Source organism: Peromyscus maniculatus, chromosome 4 (assembly GCF_049852395.1).
Source record: "Peromyscus maniculatus bairdii isolate BWxNUB_F1_BW_parent chromosome 4, HU_Pman_BW_mat_3.1, whole genome shotgun sequence".
Taxonomy (NCBI): domain Eukaryota; kingdom Metazoa; phylum Chordata; class Mammalia; order Rodentia; family Cricetidae; genus Peromyscus; species Peromyscus maniculatus.
In genome coordinates this window covers 78,505,801-78,528,402 of record NC_134855.1, presented here as the reverse complement: position 1 = coordinate 78,528,402, position 22,602 = coordinate 78,505,801, and the positions used below count along the sequence as shown (strand labels likewise).

The following is a 22,602-nucleotide window of genomic DNA, read 5'->3' as shown; positions in this document are numbered from 1 at the left end:
ATGACATTTTTGCTGCTTGTCTGTTTTCAGAAGTGGAATGACATTTGTGACCTTCTAATGCCTCCTGAAATATAGATAAGTAAAGGACAGCAGAGAAAAGGAATATCTGTCTTAATCCAGGGCTGTGAGGCCTTTATTCTGTAGGACTCCCATCTCCTTCCCTGTCTGTGTCATTTTCTGCCTGTAAACTTCAGATAAAGGTAGACTTGAAAGTATATGGTGACAGAGACTTTGCTTTGTTCTTTAGCACATTCAGAGTCCCTTGTTAAGAGCGGGCTCTGTATTTGAATGATACTAGACTATCAGGTGGACCTACTAAACTTACAGTGTTCTTTTTTGATAGAAATTAGATTTTGTCACTGTGCTCTAGACCGTACATTATTTCTGTCACAATGAATGTCAAAATAAGTTCTAGGTCATAGGTATAAAAAAATTTTGGCTGGGTGGTGGTGGTGGTGGTGGTGGTGGTGGTGGTGGTGCAGGTGCAGGCACACGCCTTCAATCCCAGCACTCAGGAGGCAAAGGCAGGTGGAGCTCTGTGAGTTTGAGGCCAGCCTGGTCTACAGACTGTCCAGCAAGTTCCAGGACAGGCTCCAAAGCTACACAGAGAAACTCTGTCTCGGAAAAAAAAAAGAAAGAAAGAAAGGGAAAAAAAAATTAGGGAGCAGGAAGGAGGCCTTTGTACTTTTCTATGTCAACAATTGAAGAAATTTAACAGAGCATTTATTATTGCCTCAGCCTTTAGTAAACTTGGACCTGACTTTCATTTCTTCTCTTTCCATCTGCTTGAGCAGTGAGAAGAGACTAGGAAATGCTGCAGCTGTGCCACCAAGCAAACTGTACTGTCCAGGCAGGCCCCATCTGTCATGGAGACTAATAGACTTAAGACAGGGAGATAGCAGAAAGGGTGTCTCTGCTATTTGAACTTTATTTTAACCATACGCACTGCCTTTCTAATGAATTTGAAGTAGAACCCCAATGAGTATAAAACATTTTTCTTTATGTGGAGTTAAGACTGTATCCCTTGGTGAACCACTGACTTCATCCTAGTAGAGCCTGAGCGGCTTCTAAAGAGACCAGTGTTCCTCAGAACTCAGTGCCAGATTCACTAATGGAGCTCCATTCCTTCTTAAACCTAAACGAACTGTCCAGGATTGCCCGTGGAGCCAGTTTTTCACTCTGGTTTTATTTCCAACCAACGAATGTAGTTCCTCTTTGCTCCTGTCTCAGGTGCTATTTGTTGGTTTTCCTGTCGCTGTGATGAAATATGCCCTGACCAAAGCAGTTTAGGAGAGAAAGGGTTCAAGGTACAATCCATTATGGTGGGGAAGTCAAGGCAATAGGAACTGGAAGCAGCTGGTCACATTGCATCTGCAGCAGAAGAAAAGAGCAGTGAATGCTTGTGCTCACCCCACCTTTTCGTTTTATATTGTCTGAGATCCCAACTAGGGAATGGTGCCACTCACAGTGGGAATGCCTTCCCACTGCACTTACCTGACCAAGATAGTGCCTTACAGTCATGCTCAGAAGCCAGTCTAACCCACATGATCCCTCCCAAGTTTGCATAGAGGTTTGTCTAATGAGTAATTTTAGATCCTGTCAGGTTGACAGTTAAAGCTGATTACCACATTTTGAACTTCTCCCTCACTTTAAATGTATTGTTTAAGAATTTTATACAGGAATATAATGTGTTTTGACAGATCTACTCCCTACTTCCTCCTCTCCAACTTTTTCCATATCCCCACAATCACTTTTACCTTCCAACTTCTTGTGTTCCTTTTAAACCCAGAGTCCATTTAGTGCTGCCAGTGTGTGCATGGGTGTAGGACCGTCCTGTGGAACATGGGCAACCTATCAAAAGTCACTGCCCAGAAGAAACGGGATGGTTTTCTTCCCCCAGCAGCCATCAGTTGCCAATAGGTCCTCACCTCAGGGTGGGACTTTGTGAGCCTCTCCCTCTTCCATTCTGGAATTTTTGGCTGGCTTGATTTCGTGCAGGCCTTGTGCATACAGTCATAGGCACTGTGAGTTCATGTGTGTGGAGGGCTGTCATGTCCTGAAACACTGTTTTGTAGTAACTCTGACTCTTAAAATCTTTCCACCCTATTCTCTAGTGATCCCCTGAGGCTTTTGCAGAGAAGGGCATGATACAAATGTCCTATTTAGGGCTGAGCAGTCTATGGTATCTTCTTAGTCTCTGCATATTGATCAATTGTGAGTCTTTATGTTAGTCACTATTTGCTGCAAAAAGAAGCTTCCCTGATAAAGGTTGAAAATACACTAATTTATGGCTATAAAGATAAATATTTAGGGAGCAGTTTAAAATGATGTCTGTTAAGGAGCCTATCCAGCTGCGGATTCTTGGTCCAGTTAACAGTAGCAGGCATGCATTCCATTTTGTGGATTGAGTCTTAAATCCAACCAGAAAAGTGCTCAGTTACTCCTGGATTATTGGTTCCACTATTCCCCATGGGCATATCTTGTAAGATTTACAGCAAGTTAGATTATTGAGTACATCATTCCCTAGAAGCCTGTATGGTATCTTCACTATTGTGGAAGCTAGCCACTAGAGATGAAGCTTCTAGGTCAGTGCCAGCTCAATTTCTCTATATCTACTGACTCAAATATGTGGTATCTTCAACAATAGGTCTTACCATCAAATTCTGGAGAGTAACCAAGAACAATGCCAATAGCCTGTAATGTTTTGGGAAAGTCCATGGGACTCCACTGATGGATAGGAAGTAACCCATACCTGGCACTATTGAACCCCTTTCTTAAGATGTTCCAAATCATGTCCTGGATCTACATCTTTTGGTACTTCCTTCTCTCTCTCTTTTTTTTTTTGGTTTTTCGAGACAGGGTTTCTCTGTGTAGCTTTGCGCCTTTCCTGGAGCTCACTTGGTAGCCCAGGCTGGCCTTGAACTCACAGAGATCCGCCTGGCTCTGCCTCCCGAGTGCTGGGATTAAAGGCGTGCGCCACCAACGCCCGGCGGTACTTCCTTCTCTTAAAAACTGTAATTCTCGGCTTCCACTTTAGAACTACAGGGAAATAACGAGCTCTGGTTTGCTGTTGTTCAAGCCAGAAGCATCATGCATTAAACCTACAGAGCCTCAGAGAATCCCTTCAGATTCTACCTGAAAACATTTTCAGGAACACTCTTGCTCTATATTGTGGTTCCTTCCCTCACTATCTCCTTCCCATTTTTTTATTCCTTTAAAATGTGTTTGTGGGAGCTGAAGAAATGGCTCAGCAGTTAGGAGAAATAATGGCTCCCACATGGCACCTCACAACCATCTGTAACTCTAATTCCAGGAGATCTGATGCCCTCTTCTAGCCTTTGTGGGTTCCTGTTCACATGGGATACACATAAATTAATACAGTCGCTTACATATAAAAATAAAGAAGTAAACATTAAAAATGTATTTTTATGATCCTGCTGTAGCACAGGTACTGTGCTACATACACACTGTTATACCCATAATGGTGACTAAGGCAGACATGGTACCTACTTTGGTGCATTTAGAGTCTAGATAGAAGAGGCGAGCTTGTAAAGCAGCATTATGGAAGAAATGCTGTGGTAAGGGAAGTCCAAGCTGCTTGAGTAAAGGATTAAACCAGAAAAATAAGGAAGGAAGGAAAATAAAGGGGGAAGGCGAAAGAAGGAAAGAAGAGAGAGTGCATGAATGTGAATAAATGAATCGAATGAATGGGGAGCCCTAATAGAAAAGGGTATATATGGACAGAGGTCTGGAAGATGAGAAGGCGGGCAAAGGATGAGCATGGGTTAGTTGTTGTGGGTCAAGGAAAATTCTTATGTAAAAGCCCTAGACAAGAGAAAGTAGAAGATAAAAAGCACACTGTCATAATTTTGGACTTAGAAGCCCTCTTTGGGTATTTGCACTTTCCTGGCGTCAGTGGAAAGCCATTAAAGAATTTTAAACCACAGGCCTGTAATCCCAGCATTCAGGAAGTAGAGGCAGAAGGATCAACAGTTTGAGGCAAGCCTTGTTAGCCTGGGCTACATGAAGTTTTTCCCAAAAAGAGCAGAAACAGCACTTTGAACAAAAACTGGCCTGAGCAGGTTTGTAGTTTAGATGTCTCTGCTTTGTTTTCAGAATAGAAAATGGACTGGAGGTTTTGTTTTTTGTTCTGCAACAAAATCCATGAGAGTGGGTGCTACATAAGGATATTGATTAGCTTATAGTTGTGAAGGTTGTAGGGCCATGGCACCACTATCTGATTGGCGCTGGTGAGGACCTCATTGTGCATGGCATCATAGTAGCTTGAATATGTGCAGAAGAAAGGCTCACAGGGAGGTTTTGGGCTCTCATTTTCTTAGAACTAACCCAACTCCATAGGACTAAATTAATTCCTTCCGAGGGTGGTGCCTCAGTGGCCAAGTCACATTCCACTAGGCTTCACCCTTTAAAGGTTACCTTACCTCTGGATACGGCCACACTGGGGACAAATGTGCAGCATGTGAATCTCAAGGACAGAACATGTCTAAGCCATAGCATTAGACTTGTAATGATAGGGTTTGAACACCAAATTCTCCATGGCACTTCGCCCCTTTATTCTCTAGGTTCTTGAAATCTAGGGCAGACACAGCTCTAGACTTTCTTTCCTTTAAAGAGCGTTCAAGCAAGACCATGCTAAGAGAAGAGCTCAGCAGAAGTACTAGGAAGGTTCCATGGGATAGCAAATGGCTTTTCTATCCCGACAGAGCTTGACTCGGCTGAACTTTCCATAGTGTTATGGCCACATTCCAAAGTCACATTGATTAGGAGAGTAAAAGGATACATGCAGAGAAGTGAGAAACTAGTTTTCAAGTTTAACTGCAGATACCTTAGTGTCATTTTGACAAGGCATAAAGTTTCTTTACTAGTAACTAAGATGTTAAGCTCTCTTCCTCAAGCCAGACTGCCATGGATGTCAGCAGAATTCTCCTGGACTAGGACTTGACAAAACCTCTTTCAGTATTGTGTGTACTTGAGAGCATGTTCTAAACTGGCAAAAAGAGGGAAGGGGATTTTTTTTGGTTTTTCGAGACAGGGTTTTTCTGTGTAGCTTTGGAGCCTGTCCTGGAACTCACTTTGTAGCCCAGGCTGGCCTTGAACTCCCAGAGATCTGCCTGCCTCTGCCTCCCAAGTGCTGGGATTAAAGGTGTGTGCCACCACCGCCCGGCAGGAAGAGGATTCTTATTTTCTTTTTAACCTTTAAATTCATGCTTATTGGTTCCATTCAGCTTATTTGTGTTGAACTATCATTTGGCTCAATCTATTCCAATTAGTACTTCAGGGCAGATTGTCTTTGATCTAAAATTTCTTTCATGATACACATTTTACCATTTCAACAAGCCAAAGAGAATTTTTTTCCAAAGTTTTCTGTGTTGCTGAGAGATTAAACAAGAGTTTGATGTGTAAAGGAAGAAGGAAGGAAAAGCAGGTCTCCCTGCGTAAAGAATGGCTAAGGAATGAATCTGGAGACTAGGTCCCATATCTAGTCATCCTCTACTGAGGAAGGAACAACAAGAAAATCCTGTATCCTGTGGAATAGATTGTTCTTCCCTTCCACCAGCTGGAATCTTCTTGCCTTCTTTCCTCCAGTTTTGACCTTCCAGGCTGTTTGATAAGATACAGCCAGATACTGTGCTTTTGTTTATGCTTGTTCTCTACCAAGTTTTACTGTATAGTTGTCTAGCAAATTAACAACAACAATAATAATTGTAGCTACCCTGCATTGAAGGTTTATTATGTCCAAAGTCCTTACTATATATCTTCATTTAGCTTCATGCAAATCTCATGATATAATTATCCCACTTGTCAAATGAGGACATATTAATAAATTCTCAGAGAGATCACAAGCTAGTTAGTAAGTAGCAGAACTAGGAAGTGAGTCTGATCTGTTTTCGGGGCTCATTTGGACTGTCTGCAGAAGGCAAACACAAGGTTCTTTGTGACTCCAGGGTGAAAACCAAGAGAATCCACACACAGTCCTTCGAGGATCACTTCAGTCTGCTTCCTCTAACCTGGGGATCGTGATTCACTCATGTTTAATTGCTGTGGCCTGTTTTCTGAAAATGATTTCTCTTGTCCTTAGCTCCTGTACTTATCCAGGGATATCTATTTAATCCCCACAATGTCTCCTGAGCACCAGCACCAAGAGGATTCTCTAGGGAGCCAAGCATGCCTTTGTTTGACGTCACAGGATAGTTGCTTATTGCTTGCTGTGTGTTAGCTAGTCCTCAGATCATGATACACAGCCATATGGCTGGCAAGGATCCTCAGAGGGTATGGTAGAGCAAAAGACTTAATATGTAGACCATGGATATTAACTATATGGAGTCATCTTGTAAGAAGGTGTCTTTGAAGCCCAGAATGATTTTTTTTTCTTCAAGCAAAAAGCAATTTACACTTTTGGCTGCAATTTTCTGTCTTCTCTGTACTATTATGGGAGATCTTGTGTTCACTGCCTCACAGATTGGCTTCTTCTCTACCCCTGCTGAAGCCTGCTGAGAAGTAATATGTATTTGAGGAGAGAGGGTGGCAGTATGATCAGCTGGTGTGAAAGCAATTGTTTTGTGGGAGTCAGCCAGAGGCAGAGAAAGACCCTTAAACTCTTGTGTTCAGAGGAAAAGGAGCAAGATCAGGATTAAATTTTGATTTGCTATTGAGGTTTTCTGTGATTTTTCTTTTTAAACTAAGAGGAAAATGGCTTCTTAATAATATCAGCTATAGGGGGAACTTCTGTAGAATTTTCATCTTCAAAGCTGGCTGTTATTCAGGCTTAAAGCGCCTGCTGAGATCATTGTGAATGTGACCCGTGCTGATTGTGTGATCAAATAGGAAGCATGTTTGGAAAGAGTAAGAACAAAAGGTATTAACTTTACCTCTCTTCTCTTCTTGTTTGTGCCCGTGACCGATGGTCACTTAACCTTGTATACTGTTATTTCTCACTCACCTCCCTATCCTACCTTTACCAAGTTTGGGGTTTGTATTAAGTCATTTTTTCATTGTGCAACAAAGTACCCAATAAGGGAAGAAAGTTACTTTTTCCTAACACACAGTTTCAGAGGCTTTAATCCATTGTCATGGGCTGCCTTGTCCTTGGACCTGTGACAAGCTAGTACATCGTGGTAGATAGTAAAGGAAACTTCCTCTCTTGGTGCCTGGGAGACAAAAATATAGAAGAGCCAGAATCTCAATAGCTCTTAAGGGCACACTCCTATAACCTGGTTCTTCAGCAGACCTCACTTTCTAAGGATGCACTACCTCCCCGTAGTGCCAGAGTTGGCAGCCAAGCCTCTATCTAGCACGTAGTCTTTGAGGAATATTTATTAATTTTAGTTGTGTGTGTTTTAATTAATAATTTTAAAAATTGTAAATCACAGTTTTGTTTCTTTAGTAACAATAATGGTTAAGGAAGAGGATGCCATTAATTCGTTTGGTTGTGGGGCAGGCATGAGAGTGGTAGGAGAGAGGATATAATGTAGTTATATTTTAATTAAATAAAAAAAATTACCCTGAAGGTGCATGCTATATATTCTACCTTTCCAAAATGAATAACCATATATTTTTCTGACTTCCTAGAGTATATTGAAATAAATGAATTAAGTCACTGATACACACGTTTCTTTTGTCCTCAGGTTGCAAATTGATGGTTTGGTTGTTGCATTCTCTTCATCTTAGGAGGCTTGTCTAAAAGCTGAAGAAAGGGGCTCTGATATTTGTGCGTAGAGTAGAAATTCCTGGGCTGCTTATTATGCAAAGTAAGGTTCCAACATTTAAGTTGGCTTTCAGCCTGGGAGTCTCTTAACTGACATTTCCATGGTATAGAACATGGGCTTACTTTGTTTTCCCATGCTGAGTTGGGTTGTTTGTCTCTTCCTGTAGCCATGTGGACAATGAAACTATGCTGCACATTGTGCTGCCTCTCTATACCAAATTAGCCTCCTTGCTAAAGTAATTGGTTTTCAGAAACTCGCCTGAGAGTCACAACTTTATTTTGTGCACGTGTATTAATCATGATAGAATCCATTTGCAGCCGGAAATTTCAGCTAAAATGCCTCTGACATGAATCTGCCTCCAAATGGAAATGCCATGTAGTTATAGCACATACTCTCCTATATAGCTGCCTACTTTTCAGGATTTCATAATGCTAAAGAAAAGGCTGGGTAAGAACAGGCTTGGATTGTCACCTTTCCTGCTGTAGCTCTTCTCTGATGAACTTCTACCTGCTGCCCGGCATAGTAGTTATAATGCTGTGTGTGTTTCTACAATAGACTTCAAGGCTTATCAAAATGAGGCCCTCCATTGGGAGTTCTGTTTCCTAACTTCTCAAACAGAAGAGATTGCAAAAGAATTCTTTCATTAATTTATCAAGCAAATATCTTAGATTGCCTAAATTGTGCCTAGGCCTATCCTAGGCCTTGGGGATATAAGGACAAAGACTTTTTTTTCTTATATTTATAAAGGTCTCAAAGTCTAGTTTGAGAGAGCTAAATAAACAATTTTATTATCATATTGAATTGCAGTATAATAATCATTAAGATATTTAAAGAAACATTAATGAATTACCAACTATGTGAGTATGTATTTTAAATATTTAGATAAATTAAATCATGTATTGCTAATGATAGCCCTAATAACTAGTTTATATATTATCTTTATTTTTCATCTGAGATGAAAAAATGAGTCACAGAGAAGTTACACATTTATGAAATCATGTTGTTTTAAAAAATGGCAGTCAGCTTCCAAGCTCAAGTAGTTTGACTCCAGAGTGTAAGCTATACCATTGCATGATAGTAATCCTATAAAGTAAATCTATTGAGTATAGTGTACTACTAACTCAAAGAATTCTTCTGGATCTTGGCAAATGGGTAGAACTAGGCATTTTTTGATGGAAAGAATAGGAAGGTCATCCAAGCAGAGAAACCAGCAAATAAAAGGCTACATATGCTATGTGAGGACTATTGAATGACTGTATGACAGACTGCAGGAGATAAGACTGGCAAGATGTAGAGTTGAGCTTGTAAGGGGCCTGGGATGCTGTGCTGAGACATCAAAAGGTATAGACATTTCCTGTTACACATTACTTCTTGAAGCCGGGATTTCCTGTCCTTACTCTACTCGCCCCTCATAATTTGTAGATTCTTTGTTTGTTTTGAATGCCTCTTTCTCCATCAATATATGACATCTGGGCCAGTGAGATGGCTCATCTAGTAACAGGGCTTGCCACCAAGCATAATGAGTCCTGAATTCAGTTCTGGAGACTCACATGATAGAAGTAAAGACTAACTCCCACAACTTTTCATCTGACTCCACATGCATGCTCTGGTATACAATTACCCACATAAATACACACAAAAGAAACATGTAATTTTTAAAATCTGACATTCAATAATATATAACAAACACCACAAAACAGAAAGCATTCTTTTTGTATGTTATATGGAAAAATAAAAAATTGAGATAAAACTTTTGTAGAAGGACTTCATTTGATTTGCATTCTATTTATATTCCTATTTTTACAGTTCCTACCTTCTTCTAATTTAAAACCAAGTTTGGAAAATAGTTATCTAATTCCTTTCAAATTAATGGAGAAAGGCAATTTTAATGTACCAACATTTTCCAAATGGAGGGCATAGATCTTTTACTTAAAAACTAGTCAAAGAAATTAATGTGAAAGGATGTTATGTTGGTGCTCAGTTAGAACTGATGCTAAGGAGTTTGTCTATGGCCCCACTCTCTTTCTTGTTTGTCTTCCTAGCCATTTGGCTTGGTCCTTAGCAGAATAAGTTTTAGGAAGTCAGAACTCTAGCATCTTTTTAAAGAATAACTATATTTAATGACCTTGTTATGTCCCCCTCACAGCAAAATTGTTCATTGTGTCCTTTTTATTGTGCAAGAAACCTGCTAGTTAGTCTCAAGTGCCTTCTTGCTTCTTTCAAATGAGAGACAGGCAAGAGATAACTGCATATTTCCGTACCCTCTAAGGGTACTTTTTGGGGGGTGGGGGTGGGAAGAGGTAGGGCAATGGAAACTTTTAATAGGCATTTATATCACATGCTGGGAACAAATACTAGTGGGTTTTGTTTAGTTTTTCTCCCTTTCTTTATCCCATTAGTTTTTGTTGGTATGAGCTGTAGAGTCACTAAGTAGAAGTTTTCTTAACATTAGAACTATAAGGAAGTGATTTCAAAGTTTTAAGAAAGACAAAACTGAATAATAGTGTGTAGTATCTCAAATGGTGAGATTTTTACCGTGAACCAAAAGGTACTTGTTTAGACACATTAAACATGAGTGGTTATAGGATCACGAAAGAAATGCTTTCTTATTCATAAGCAGGGGATTCAGGCAAGAAAAACACTTTCTTATATAAACGCCCCACTCCCCCAAGTCCTCAGTACCACTACCAGTTCTCTGTAGGTTGCAATGTGGTTGTAAAATGAAAAGCATTTTGTTTCCTTGGTGACTACACGTCTTCTTACACTCTGGTTCCATCACTTCTATTTAAAGGAAAGTGAGATTGAACATGAGAAAAACAGTACAGAGAAGGAGGAGCTGACAAAATTTCAAGGAAGCCAGGCAGGGAAAGTAGCACATCTCAGCATTTCTCTGCTCTGGCTGTTAGATTCATCTTGATCTAGATGCTGTGGGGCAATGTGGCATTTTATCTGACTTAAGGTACTGTCACTCAGACAAGTATAAAGTGACCAAGATGGCAGCTTTGTCCTGTCTTTAAGCATTGTCCAGGATTGATAGTAAACCAGCAACAACAGTGAGAATTCTGAACAGTGAACATTGAGTAGGAGGTAGAACTATGGACTCTTATACTTTTAAAGCAGCTCTTATAGTTATACCCACCACACTTATGGATATGGTGGAATTGATACTTTAAGAAGTTGAGTGATTGACCTATGGCCATACAGTTAGCAAGTAATATTGCTAGGATTAGAAGAACCCAGATCTAGCAAGCTTAAAATTCTCCATGTTTAGCGTTTATACTACAGTGCCTTTGTCAGGAGACAGAAGATCTAGATCTTATAACTTGTTGGTTGGGAATTAGTAAAGCTGATGGGCAGTATTATAAAAGTCAACAGGGATTCAGCACTTTATCAGAATTTTCCCTTTCTTTGTCAAATACAAACAGGCAGTATTTAAAAAAAAAAAAAAAAAGTTGAGATTAGGCTTGCCAAGAAAGTACCTGAAGGAGACTAAACAGGAACTTCAGTCCCTAGACAGGTAAACATTAGTTTACCTCCTGGCTTTTGTAGAGCCAGCAACTGCCATTGCCTCTTCTGAAAGAGCCTCTGTTCACCCAGTGGCAGGTGCAGGCCAACTGTTGCCATGACAACTGCAGGAGAAGCAAGCAGTTTAATTCCAGAACTGATAATTAACTAGGGGGGTGGAGTGGGGGTGGGGAACAAATTGGGGTGATAATTGTTGTCAGAGAGAAAACTTAGCAATTACTGGCAAGCTGCATATATGCAAAGGCCAGGCACAGATGCTCCAACCCAGCATGCCCTAACATTCAGCATTCATTCCCTTTGCTTGGGAATTTTGATAAACTAAAATAAAGGGTCGAGTTCCCCCAGCCAACTGGGTCTCTTTAAGGAACATGAGGAAAGAAGAATGTTACATTGGTAATGAAAAGAAACTCAGGGAAGCATATGAATGAGTACCTCAGTGATACTACCCAGCCAGAAGCAATTCAGAAGTACAGTTAAATCTGAAGGATGGGACCCACAAAGCGTGCTTCTTAGGAGTTTCAGCCTCTGTGGTTGGGAAGGGGAGACAGTTTTCTAGAAAGTAAAAGACTTGTAGAAGTAATCAACTTAGGTACTTGATCATGGCTTTATTTTATCAGTTCTTTTGAAGCTGTATTCATGAAAGTACCCCATTACACACAAGAAACCCGTATAACCTAGGAAGAAGACAATATTATTATCCTTATAGAGATCCAGAAATGTTGAGGACTTTAAGCAAGTCAGAGAACTTATAGGTTCTTGTACTGAATCTTATTGTCCTATTAAGTTTACTTTTACCATTTTGTTGGAGACCATGGTCCCAATCCAAAAAAACAACAAACAAGAAAAAAAAAAAAACTATTTTCTTGTGTGTGTGTGTGTGTGTGTGTGTCTGTGTCTGTGTGTCTGTGTGTACATGTGTGAATTTCAGGAGTTGACATCAAGTATCCTCCTCTATGATTCTTATTTTTTTAAACTTTTTTAATTTTTTTATTTATTTTTAAAAGAGGAACAATAATGTTTATTGTGTGTTGCAGTTATATACATTAGCCCCATGAAAAGACAAACACTCTCAGAGTCAGGCTTTCTGACATTGAAAGTCTTTCCTTAAGCAATTAATAAGTTCCCTGTCACTAGTAGAGTACGTCATTTCTACCCTTTCTACTCCTTCCTCGAACTCCTTCCATCTGCCCCCTCTCAAACTCATGACCTCTTCCCTAATTACTATTGTTACATATGTATGTATGCTCATACATGTATGTGCATGTGTTTAGGGAGGACCATTTAGGATTGGATAACCTGTCATGGGGCTCATCTCTGGAGAAAGCTGATTCTCTCTCAGCAGCCATTGCCTATAGCTCTTCATCAAGGAAGGAGCAATAGGAATTTCTTCCATCCATGTTGGCATGTCCACTACTGTTGTCGTTATGAAGGTCATGTTTAAGCAATCATGTTTTTGAGATTTCATGGATGCAGCTTTCCTGTCATATCTAAAGATACTAGCTCACAACTGGCATTGTGGCCCTCTGGCTCATAGAATCTTTCTCTTCCCCCCTCCACAATATTCCTTGAGACTTAGGTGTAGGGGTTGCATTGTAGATATACCAGTTGGGATTGGGCACGCCACAGCCACTTGTTCTCTACAGTTTGACCAGTTGTAGATCTCTGTTAAGAGTCTGTATCTGCTACAGAAAGAAGTTTCTTTGATGAGGGCTCATTGCTACATTTATCTATACAATTAGAGATTGTACTGGCTTAGGAAAACCCTGGGTTTAATCTCCAGCACCACAGAAACAGGGGATAAACCAGCACTGGGAAAGTGGAGACAGCAAGAACAGAAATCCAAGTTCATCTTAGCCTCTGCTCTACAGGGAGTTATAAGCCAGCATGGGCTCCATGGTACCTTGTCTCAGAAAGAATAAGAGGAAGCAAAGGAGGAAGGAAAAAAGGAAAAGAGAAGTATGGGAGGGAAGACAGAGACAGAGAAAAGAATGGTAACATTTAAGTCCTTATATTCTGGAATTCCAAGTATGGGCTTAGGAATGTAAATAGTGTGTAATTTTTAAAGGACATTTTTAGGAGGCCTGTTTGTCCTTCTTTTAATATCTATTATAGAAGACAAAACTTTCTCAATCCTTCTGGCTGGATGGAAAATGTGGAGCATGGAGTGATAACCATTACTGAAAACTGAACTTACCCACATTTTCCAGAACTTTCAAAATCTAGTAAGGTAATGTGTGTGTGAAAAAATATCAGAATTTAGGAGTTCAGTTGACTGAATAATTATGCTGGAAAATGTAATTTTCCTCTATAATAGAGAGGGGATTATTTCAAAGATGTCATTGATGTGCTGATCATCAACAAAAACAGTGTAACCTTACTTTTGAATGTGATAAGGGTCATGGTCTGAAAGGCCATTGGAATAGTTCTCAATCCTTTGTTCAAAATAATAACTTAAGCACTGTCTGAAAGTATAGGTATGGAAACTGAAATAATTAAAGCTAGAATATAGTTGTGACTGTCATCTAAAATCTTGGTGAGCTGGTTATCATATTTTTCTTTATCAGGACGTTTAACAACTTTTATCAAATGTCTACCCTGTACACACAGTGCTTTCGAGGTATTGGATCTTGGTAGAAAATAAAACCACACACAATCCTTGTATGTTTTTTATTAGCCTATGGTCTTCTCTGAATTTTATTTCTTCTGTTGGCTCAAAACTCTGCAAGCCTAAAGAATCATTAGACAGTTGGGTGCTGGTGTCGTACACCTTTAATCCCAGCACTTGGGAGGCAGAGGCAGGCAGATCTCAGTAAGTTTGAGGTCAGCCTGGTCTACAAAGTGAGTTCTAGGACAGCCAGAGCTGTTACATAGAGAAACTCTGTCTTGAAAAACAAAACAAAACAAAAAAATCAGACTACTGAAAAGACCTATGTCATGCATGTATAAATATAAATTCTCCAGCACAGGGCTTCCCAAGTGTATGAGATGACCATGAATTGGGTTGTTAACTTCACCTTCTAAACTTGGTTCCATAGGCTAGTGTTAAGTTTGATAAATGCTATAGTAATAAATAGTAATAAAAACAGCTTGGTATTGGCATAAAAACCAACACATGGACCAATGGAATGAATTGAAGACCCTGACATTAACCCCACACCTATGAACACCTAATTTTTGACAAAGAAGCCAAAACTGTACAATGGAAAAAAGAAAGCATCTTCAACAAATGGTGCTGGCATAACTGGATGGCATATACCCAAAGAATGCTCAATCATACCGCAAGGACACATGCTCAACTATGTTCATAGCAGCATTATTCATAATAGCCAGAATCTGGAAACAACCTAGATGCCCCTCAACTGAAGAATGCATTAAGAAAAGGTGGTACATATACACAATGGAATACTACTCAGCAGTAAAAAAACAATGACATCATGAAATTTGCAGGCAAATGGATGGAACTAGAAAATACCAAGCTGAGTGAGGTAACCCAAACTCAGAAGGACAAACATGTCATGTACTCACTCATAAGTGGATACTAGATGTAAAGGAAAGGATAACCCACAGCTCCAGAGAAGGACCCAAAGAGGGATGAATAGATTGCCCTGGAAAGGGGGAAATAGATGAGTAAATAGATGAGTTTACTCCATGAGTAAACTGAGGATGAGGTAGGGGCAATGGAGGTAGGGGATGAGGGATGAGAACATAAGGGAACAGATAGTCAAGCTGGAATAGGGATGGAGTGGGAGAGCAATGAAAGATATACCATGATAGAGGGAGACATGAGGATAGGGAGAAATCAGGTACTAGGGAAGTTCCCAGGAATCCACAAGGATGACCCCAGCTTGGTGAATACCCTAATTGTTATCATACAGCCTTTCTCCAGTAACTGGTGGAAGCAGATGCAGAGATCCGCAGCCAAATACCAGGCTGAGCTCCAGGAGTCCAGTCGAAGAGAGAAAAGAGCAAGGGGTATCAAGATCATGATGGGGAAACCTACAGAGACAACCAAACCAAACTAGTGGGAACTCATGAAATATAGATCAACACCTGTAGAGCCTCCATGGGACTGGACTAGGCCCTCTACATAAGCGAGACATTTGTTTAACTTGATCTGCTTACAGGGCTCCCTGGCAGTAGGATCAGGATCTATCCTTGTGCATGAGCTGTCTTTTTGGAGCCCACTACCTATGGTGGGACACCTTGCACAGCCTTGCAGGGGGAAGGGCTTGGACCTGCCTCTACTAAATGTACCAGGCTTTGCTGACTCCCCATAGAAGGCCTTACCTTCTTGTAGGAGGGAGTTGGGGGGAAGCCTGGAAGGGTGGGAGGAAGGAAGAGGGGGATCTGTGATTGGCATGTAAAATGAATAAAAAATTTCTTAATAAAAAAAAAGATAATTTCTACCACAATTGAAATATAAATATCAAGTATATAGATAGTGAAGGTATTACATTCTGGGGAATAGAAACCTAGAAATGACTGCTGAGGGTGTTTTTTTTTTTCCTCGAAAATTTTTTTTTAAAGACAAGAACAGTTAATTTCTATAATTTTATCTAAAAATGACGTAAATAGGATTTGTGTTTTCTTCATTATAATTAACACTGTAATCCCTTTTCTTCTACTTGCTTATTATTTGTTTTGACTTTTGGTATTATGAGGTAGTAACTTGCACTATAATAGCCCCAATTGGCCTCAAACTCAGGATTCTTCTGCCGTAGCCTCCCAAATGCTAGGAGTATCTCGCCATACTTGGCCTCCGCTCTATTTTTGACAGTAGCAGCACGGCAGTGCTACTGAACCCCAAATATTTAGCATGTTGACTAGCACAAAGGAATTCAGATCTTGGTGAAATCAGTGATGCATGAGTGTGGCAAAACACATTACTAAATATAAAGCAATGTTCAGCTGTGATTTTTTTTTCCAGTTTAAAGTTGGTATTTAAATTGGCTCATCCTTTGGTCCCATAATAGAGTCCTTGTACATCTAGCAGATATCAAGGGTGTCTCACATTGACAGGATCCAAGAAAAGAAGTGTTTTGCAAATTATCAAATACTGCATCTGATGAATAGTCATTGGGTTTGTTTGTTTTTCACTAAGGGTTATGGAAATACCCACCATTCAGTGTGTTGGAAATTTCTCTAATGTGACTAGGCTTCAGTGACAAATAGATTTTACACCAAGATCTCAGTTTTCTGATTTGCAGGCCAACAGACAGAACAGTGAGACCAGAAGGCCTGCAGTAGAACTTGCCTGCTTTTCATCTGTCATATATAGAGGCATTAGTAGTTACTCTGTATATTAAGGATTAAGATAATACACATGAAAGGTTGTGTATAAGAAAAACCATCAGAAACAATATTCTATACCCTTTAAAATGTAAAGTGCTAAACAGATGAAATAAGATTGGATGATGACAGGTCAAGTCTGTTTGACATGGTATTTATGAAGACATAATTAATGACAACCTAAGATTAAAGGTAACTCATTTAAACAAGCATTTACGAGAATTAGCAAAGGAGGAAGCAAGGAAACTAATCTTGATACATTGCCTATACAATTTATATTACAACTTGTAGTTGGTTTTGTTTTTACTCCCTGGGGTCCACCACCCAGCTCCCAAATAGAGACTTATTCTTACTTAATGAATGCTCAGCCTCAGCTTGTCTTATTTCTAGCCAGCTTTTCTAACTTAAATTATCCCTTTTCCCTTTAACTATGTTTTGCCTCTGGGTTTTTAATCTTTCTTTTTTCTATATATCTTCCTATCCTTTTTACTCTGTGGCTGGCTGGGTGGCTAGCCCCTGGCTTCCTCCTCTCCTCCTTTTCTCACTCCTCACTCTTCTCCCTGGATTTTTCCTCCTATTTATTCTCTCTGCATGCCAGCCCCGCCTATCCTTTCTCCTGCCTAGCTATTGGCTGTTCAGCTCTTTATTAGACCAACCGGGTGCTTTAGTCAGGCCAAGTAATACAGCTTTACAGAGTTAAACAAATGTAACATAAATTAATGCAACACATCTTTACATCATTAAACAAATATTCCACAGCATAAACAAATGTAACACATCTTCAACTAATATTCCACAACCTGTCATTTCCTTCTGATGTCAGTCAGGAGAGGTGGTGGTCTTGCTGCCCGTGTATTAGGTAGGTGATTAAATTGAGTGAGAGTGGCTTGTCCAAGGTTACTCAGCTGGAGCTACAAGTGTTGAGAAGACTTACAGGGAGGGCCTGCTTGTTCTGTATTTCATGTCTTTGTTCTCAGAACTGGGTTTGTTCAAAGCATGACCCTGTGTTCTTCTCTTTGCCAAATGCTTTTATCCTTGACTCTGCTTTCTTAGAAATGGTAGCATCCTATCTCAGGGTAGGAGTCCTTCTCGTCATTTCTTTTCTTTGCATCTCATATCTACTTAATTGACAAACCCTGACAGATTTATCTTAAAGTATATGTCAAATCCAAAGCCTTCTCCGCCCCCTCCAGGTTTCCATCCTGGTCTGGACTACAGAATTTCTCTCCAAGAAATCTGCTGTTGCCACTCTTACTTCCCTTCCATCTCCACTTCTCATCCCATTCTTGACATACAAGGTAGAGGAAACTTTCCAGATGCTAAGAAGAGCTTGTAGCTCTTGATTTATTAGTACACCAGGCCCAGCTTTGCTTTAGAATTACCCAGGAGAAATGGACTGTAAAGTCACAAACTGTCACTGCTCACTGCTTCACCCTCATGTTGGCCACTTATCCCACTGAACAATTTAAACCACACTCACTTCTTACTCTTCTTCAACAGATGAGGAAATCTTTCTTATATCGTGACCTTTGTGTTCTTGGTGTCCTGTAACACGAATTGCTAACCAGTCTTTTATTAATTAAAAAAACAAAACAAAACAAAATCCTGGTGCCAGATATTGGGGTGAAAGCTGAAAGATCAGAGAAGCAGAACAAGCCACAACCAACCTCACCTCGACAACTCCTCAGACAATCCTGTTTCCACAAATCCTCAGACTGAAAGCTTCTCTTTCAAGAGAGCAAGTATTTCCTATTTCCTCTGACTGAAAGCTTCCGAGTCTTCCTCCCCCTTGCCCTCCCCCTGCCCTTGTTGAACTGTTGCTAAAAAGTTTCTAGTTCCTGGTCCTCACGCCTTATATACCTTTCTGCTTCCCCATAACTTCCTGGTATTAAAGGCATGTGTCCTTCCCAAGCAAGGCATGAGATCTCAAATCCTGGGATTAAAGGTGTGTACCACCACTGCCTGGCTCTGTTTCCAGTGTAGCCTTGAACTCACAGAGATCTCTACCTCCCAAGTGATAGGATTATTTAGGGGTGCATGCTACCACTGTCTGGCCTCTAAGTCTAACCTAGTGACTGGCTCTGCCCTCTGATCCCCAGGTAAGTTTTATTTGTTAGAGCACAAATAAAACATCACCACAGTGTCCTGTTTCAGGTTCTGTCTGCCTGAATTGTCATCCTTAGATGTTCATGTGGTTTGTTCACTTACTTTACCCAGGCCTCCCAAGATATTACTTCTTAGGAACTTTATTCCTTAACCTGCTTTGCTTTTCTATAAAGACCTGTTGCCACGTGAAAATGTTTTCTATATTTAACTCATTGTTTTCCTTCTTGGTTAGGAAGGACTTGACATAAAGTTGTGGTTGTTTTTTGTTTTGGTTTTTTTAATTGGCTTTTCCACCAGTGTGCTGTAGAACATAATAGCCACTCATTAAAGGTTTGAATGAATAATAGCTTTGCAAGTAGAAGTGAGAACTTTGGTTTGGACTAGGAAGACATTAAGTTCACTTGCTTACAATCTGTCACCATCTGTAGGCTATATCACCTCAGCTGTTATTAATGAATTTGCTTCTGTTGTCTGCAAACTGTAGGTAGCAAGGTGCTAGCAATTAGGAGTGAAGAGTTAAATGAGTAACTGTATGAGGTTTTGGGAAGTAGTAAGATGCTCTAGGTATGAAAGAAAAAACCTTGATATGACTCAGCCTCGACTCCCTTTAGAAAGCATTGTAAGGGAAAATCACCCAAACCTATTTCTTCAGCATCACTCTCATCAGTACTCCCAGGAACTGGCAAGGGTTCTGCTTAGACAGTGTCAGAATCAAAGCTTAAGGAGTAGATTCATCCTTAGAGTCAGACCTTAAGAACAACTGCCTCCATCATGTGGTTGGTATCCAAATGGTTGGCAGAAATGCTTATGCATCCTAATTATTGCTAAAATCCAAGTATATTAAAGCACCTAGGGCTGTTCACTTAGGCAGGACTGCCAATGATGATAGGAAAGTATGTTCTTTGTTCAGGAGAGTTATAGATTGTGCTTATATAAACAAATAATATTACCATTATTCAAATGAGATCTATCCTGTTGCTGTTTGGAAAGAAAGATATGAGCTCATGTAGCTACCAAACTGACTTGAAGAAACTGCCCTTCCTGTTGTAAGCACCTTGTGCCCCATATTAGAAGAACTCCCTTCAGAGATTTAGGCCCTTTGCCATCTTCTTTAGTGGCTTTAATAGATTCAGTCTCCCCTTTCCTCATACCTTATCTAAAAAGCCATCTGCTTATTCTTGGATGTGGATACTTGCTGTGTGGATTTTTGTTTGTGTTCTGACAAATAAAGCCTGCGTGGAGATCAGGAGGCGGAGCTAGTCACTAGTTAACCATAGAGGCCAGGCAGTGGTGGCACACATTTAATCCCAGCACTTGGGAGGAGGAAGCAGGAAGATCAGGAGTTCAAGGCCACGCTGGTCTACATGAGATTGAACCAGTCTAAAAGAGAAAAAGAACCAGGCAGTGGTAGTGCATGCCTTTGATCCCAGCACTCGGGAGATGGAGACAGGGTCTCAGGCCCCTATTCGGTCTGAGGATTCGGAGAGGTAAGAAATCTCTAGTGTCTGCTCTACTTCTCTGATCTTTCAGCTTTTACCCTAGTATCTGACCCTAGGTTTTTAATTAATAAGACTAATTAGGATCACGCTTCAGGTACTTGTTTAGAAACATTTCTTTCTCAGTAGATACTGATGGATAATTGAGTACACGTTCTGGCTTCTGTATGTTTTGTGATTCTGGTAGCATAGATTTTTGGAGCAATGAAGTTCTCTCTCCAAGCAAGTAAGACCTGATCATAAATGTGCTATTATTTACACTAACCAAGGATAAAAGGTTGATTTCTTCATGAAGTGGAAGGACTGGACTATTCAAAGAGCCTTCCCTGCTACTGCTTCTCCTGACAGGTTGCTGGGTAGAGAGAGGTTGGCGAAGAGCTGTTGCCTGCTTCTGGAGTGAGTATTGCCTGATAAGGAAACAGCAGAGGCCAAGCTGTAGAAGAGGCTCAATAAAGGAGATGGTGGCTCTGAGGCTTGAGGCTGAAAGAGTTATGCCTGTATATCTGTATCTTTGTCCTTTAGGGTCTTTTTCCATTAAATTAATTTTTCCACAACAAAACCAAATAAAAACCCATGATAGAATTAGAACTCGAAACATTTAGGATTCGTACATAAAATGTATTCAATACTGAAAGTATAAAATTTAATGTGTTCCACAGCTTCTGTTCTAAATGCCTATTCTAATTGTATGTAAATTCATTAAGTTGTATAATCTTTAGGTCTAGTTAATCTTGATGTATGGTGTTTTTACTTATTTCTAAGATTTTTAAATAAGTAAAAAATTAACTTAGTTGAGAACATATTTCATTTTCACTATCATACATACTGATAATCTATAATACTGCTTTTATGCCATGTTTAAGTTGTATATAGTAGAGTGTAAGACCTTAATATCTTAATAAGTTGGTGTCCACCGTTACCCATTTAAATACATGTAAACTATTCAAATTTTGTATTGTTCCTTTTTCCTGCCACTGCATTTGTGTCACATTTTCCTCACAATACTTTATCCTAATAAATGTTTGTGAAAGTCAAAAAAATTATTTCCTAAATATGTAATTTCTTCCTGAACTGAGTCAAATTACAGGCATTAGCCGGGCGTTGGTAGCGCACGCCTTTAATCCCAGCACTCGGGAGGCAGAGGCAGGCGGATCTCTGTGAGTTCGAGGCCAGCCTGGGCTACCAAGTGAGCTCCAGGAAAGGCACAAAGCTACACAGAGAAACCCTGTCTCGAAAAACAAAAACAAAAACAAAAACAAACAAACAAAAAAAAAATTACAGGCATTAATTTTTTACCAAAATAATCAGTAGTGAAATAGAACATTAAGTTCCTTTGGCAGTAGTAATTAGTAAGATTATTACAGAGTCTCTTCATTGGTTATCTACTGAGTGTCTAATGAGTGCCAAGAAGTTTACCTGTGAAGACTTGATTGGGTCCTAAGACTTTGTATTAGATACATTTTTTTTTCTTTTTATTGGTTTTTACTAATTTTTGGTGGTTGTGTCAGAAAAGCATGTAGCATTATTTTAATTAAAAGTTATTGTATGTAAAGAGGAAAAGAATCATCTTGGCTTCCTTACATGACTCAAAAAAGATCATTCTGGATCTATTATAACATCAGTGACCATTTAATGGCTGTGATGCCTGGTTCTTATTCTGGAGCTCTGCTCTTAGAAGACTTGGCTGTCATTCATTTTACCCATACATACATCCCTATCTTTCCTTCAAGGTTGGACTTCGTTGCCTCTTTAGTTCATTTTTTCACTTGGAACTTTTACCTCTATTGTTTACTTACCTGGTGTGTCACACCCTCTGTGTGATACACAAGCTCTTAAGTGCTAGCCTTAGACCTTTTGGCTTTTCTTTCTGCATGTGTAGTAGATCTGTTTAACTACGTGAGCACTTCTTGCCATGGCCCTGATAGAAAAATGACTGGGAAGGACTCCTGAGTCCATGGCTGTTTCTTAGAAGATGGTGGCCATGGTCATTACGGCAGCAATAAAGAGAAGCATGGGATTAAATGTGGAACATGGGCCTGAGGAGTAATCCTGGCTGTGGCATTATTTAGTTGAGTAAGTTTGGAAAGTTCTTGAAATTCTTCAGGCCTAAGTTTAAACATTTAGAAAATGAGAATTCTGAATTTGATGTCACCCTAAAGATTTTCTCTCTCTCTCTCTCTCTCTCTCTCTCTCTCTCTCTCTCTCTCTCTCTCTCTCTCTCTCTGCTTCTGCAGATCACAGACACTATAATAGAAGTGATGCTACTGGGAAGGAAGGTTAATTTGGACACAAAAGGTGTCACTAACAGCTCCATTTTGTATTTGTTTGAGTACACTGGGGTTTGGCCTCCCTTTTCGACTTTGCTCAGCTTTTCCCCTCACTCTCTCCTGGGCTATGTTATGAATCCAAAAAGGAAACAAAATGATTCTTCGTTTCCAAGGTCAGATCTTTGGAAACAT

At 39.9% G+C, this 22,602-nt stretch overlaps 1 protein-coding gene across 4 annotated transcripts in view; it reads left to right on the top strand.

Annotated features, from left to right (window-relative positions):
• Trim44 (tripartite motif containing 44) overlaps positions 1-22,602 on the top strand; it is a 110,978-nt gene that overhangs the window by 54,522 nt on the left and 33,854 nt on the right. The window contains exon 5 of one of the 4 annotated variants that reach the window (XM_076570146.1): positions 20,492-20,539. The exons of the other annotated variants lie outside the window; for them this stretch is intronic. Within the exon in view, the coding sequence (XP_076426261.1) occupies positions 20,492-20,539 (48 nt within the window). The remainder of the gene's footprint in view (positions 1-20,491; positions 20,540-22,602) is intronic. 4 annotated transcript variants of the gene reach the window in all.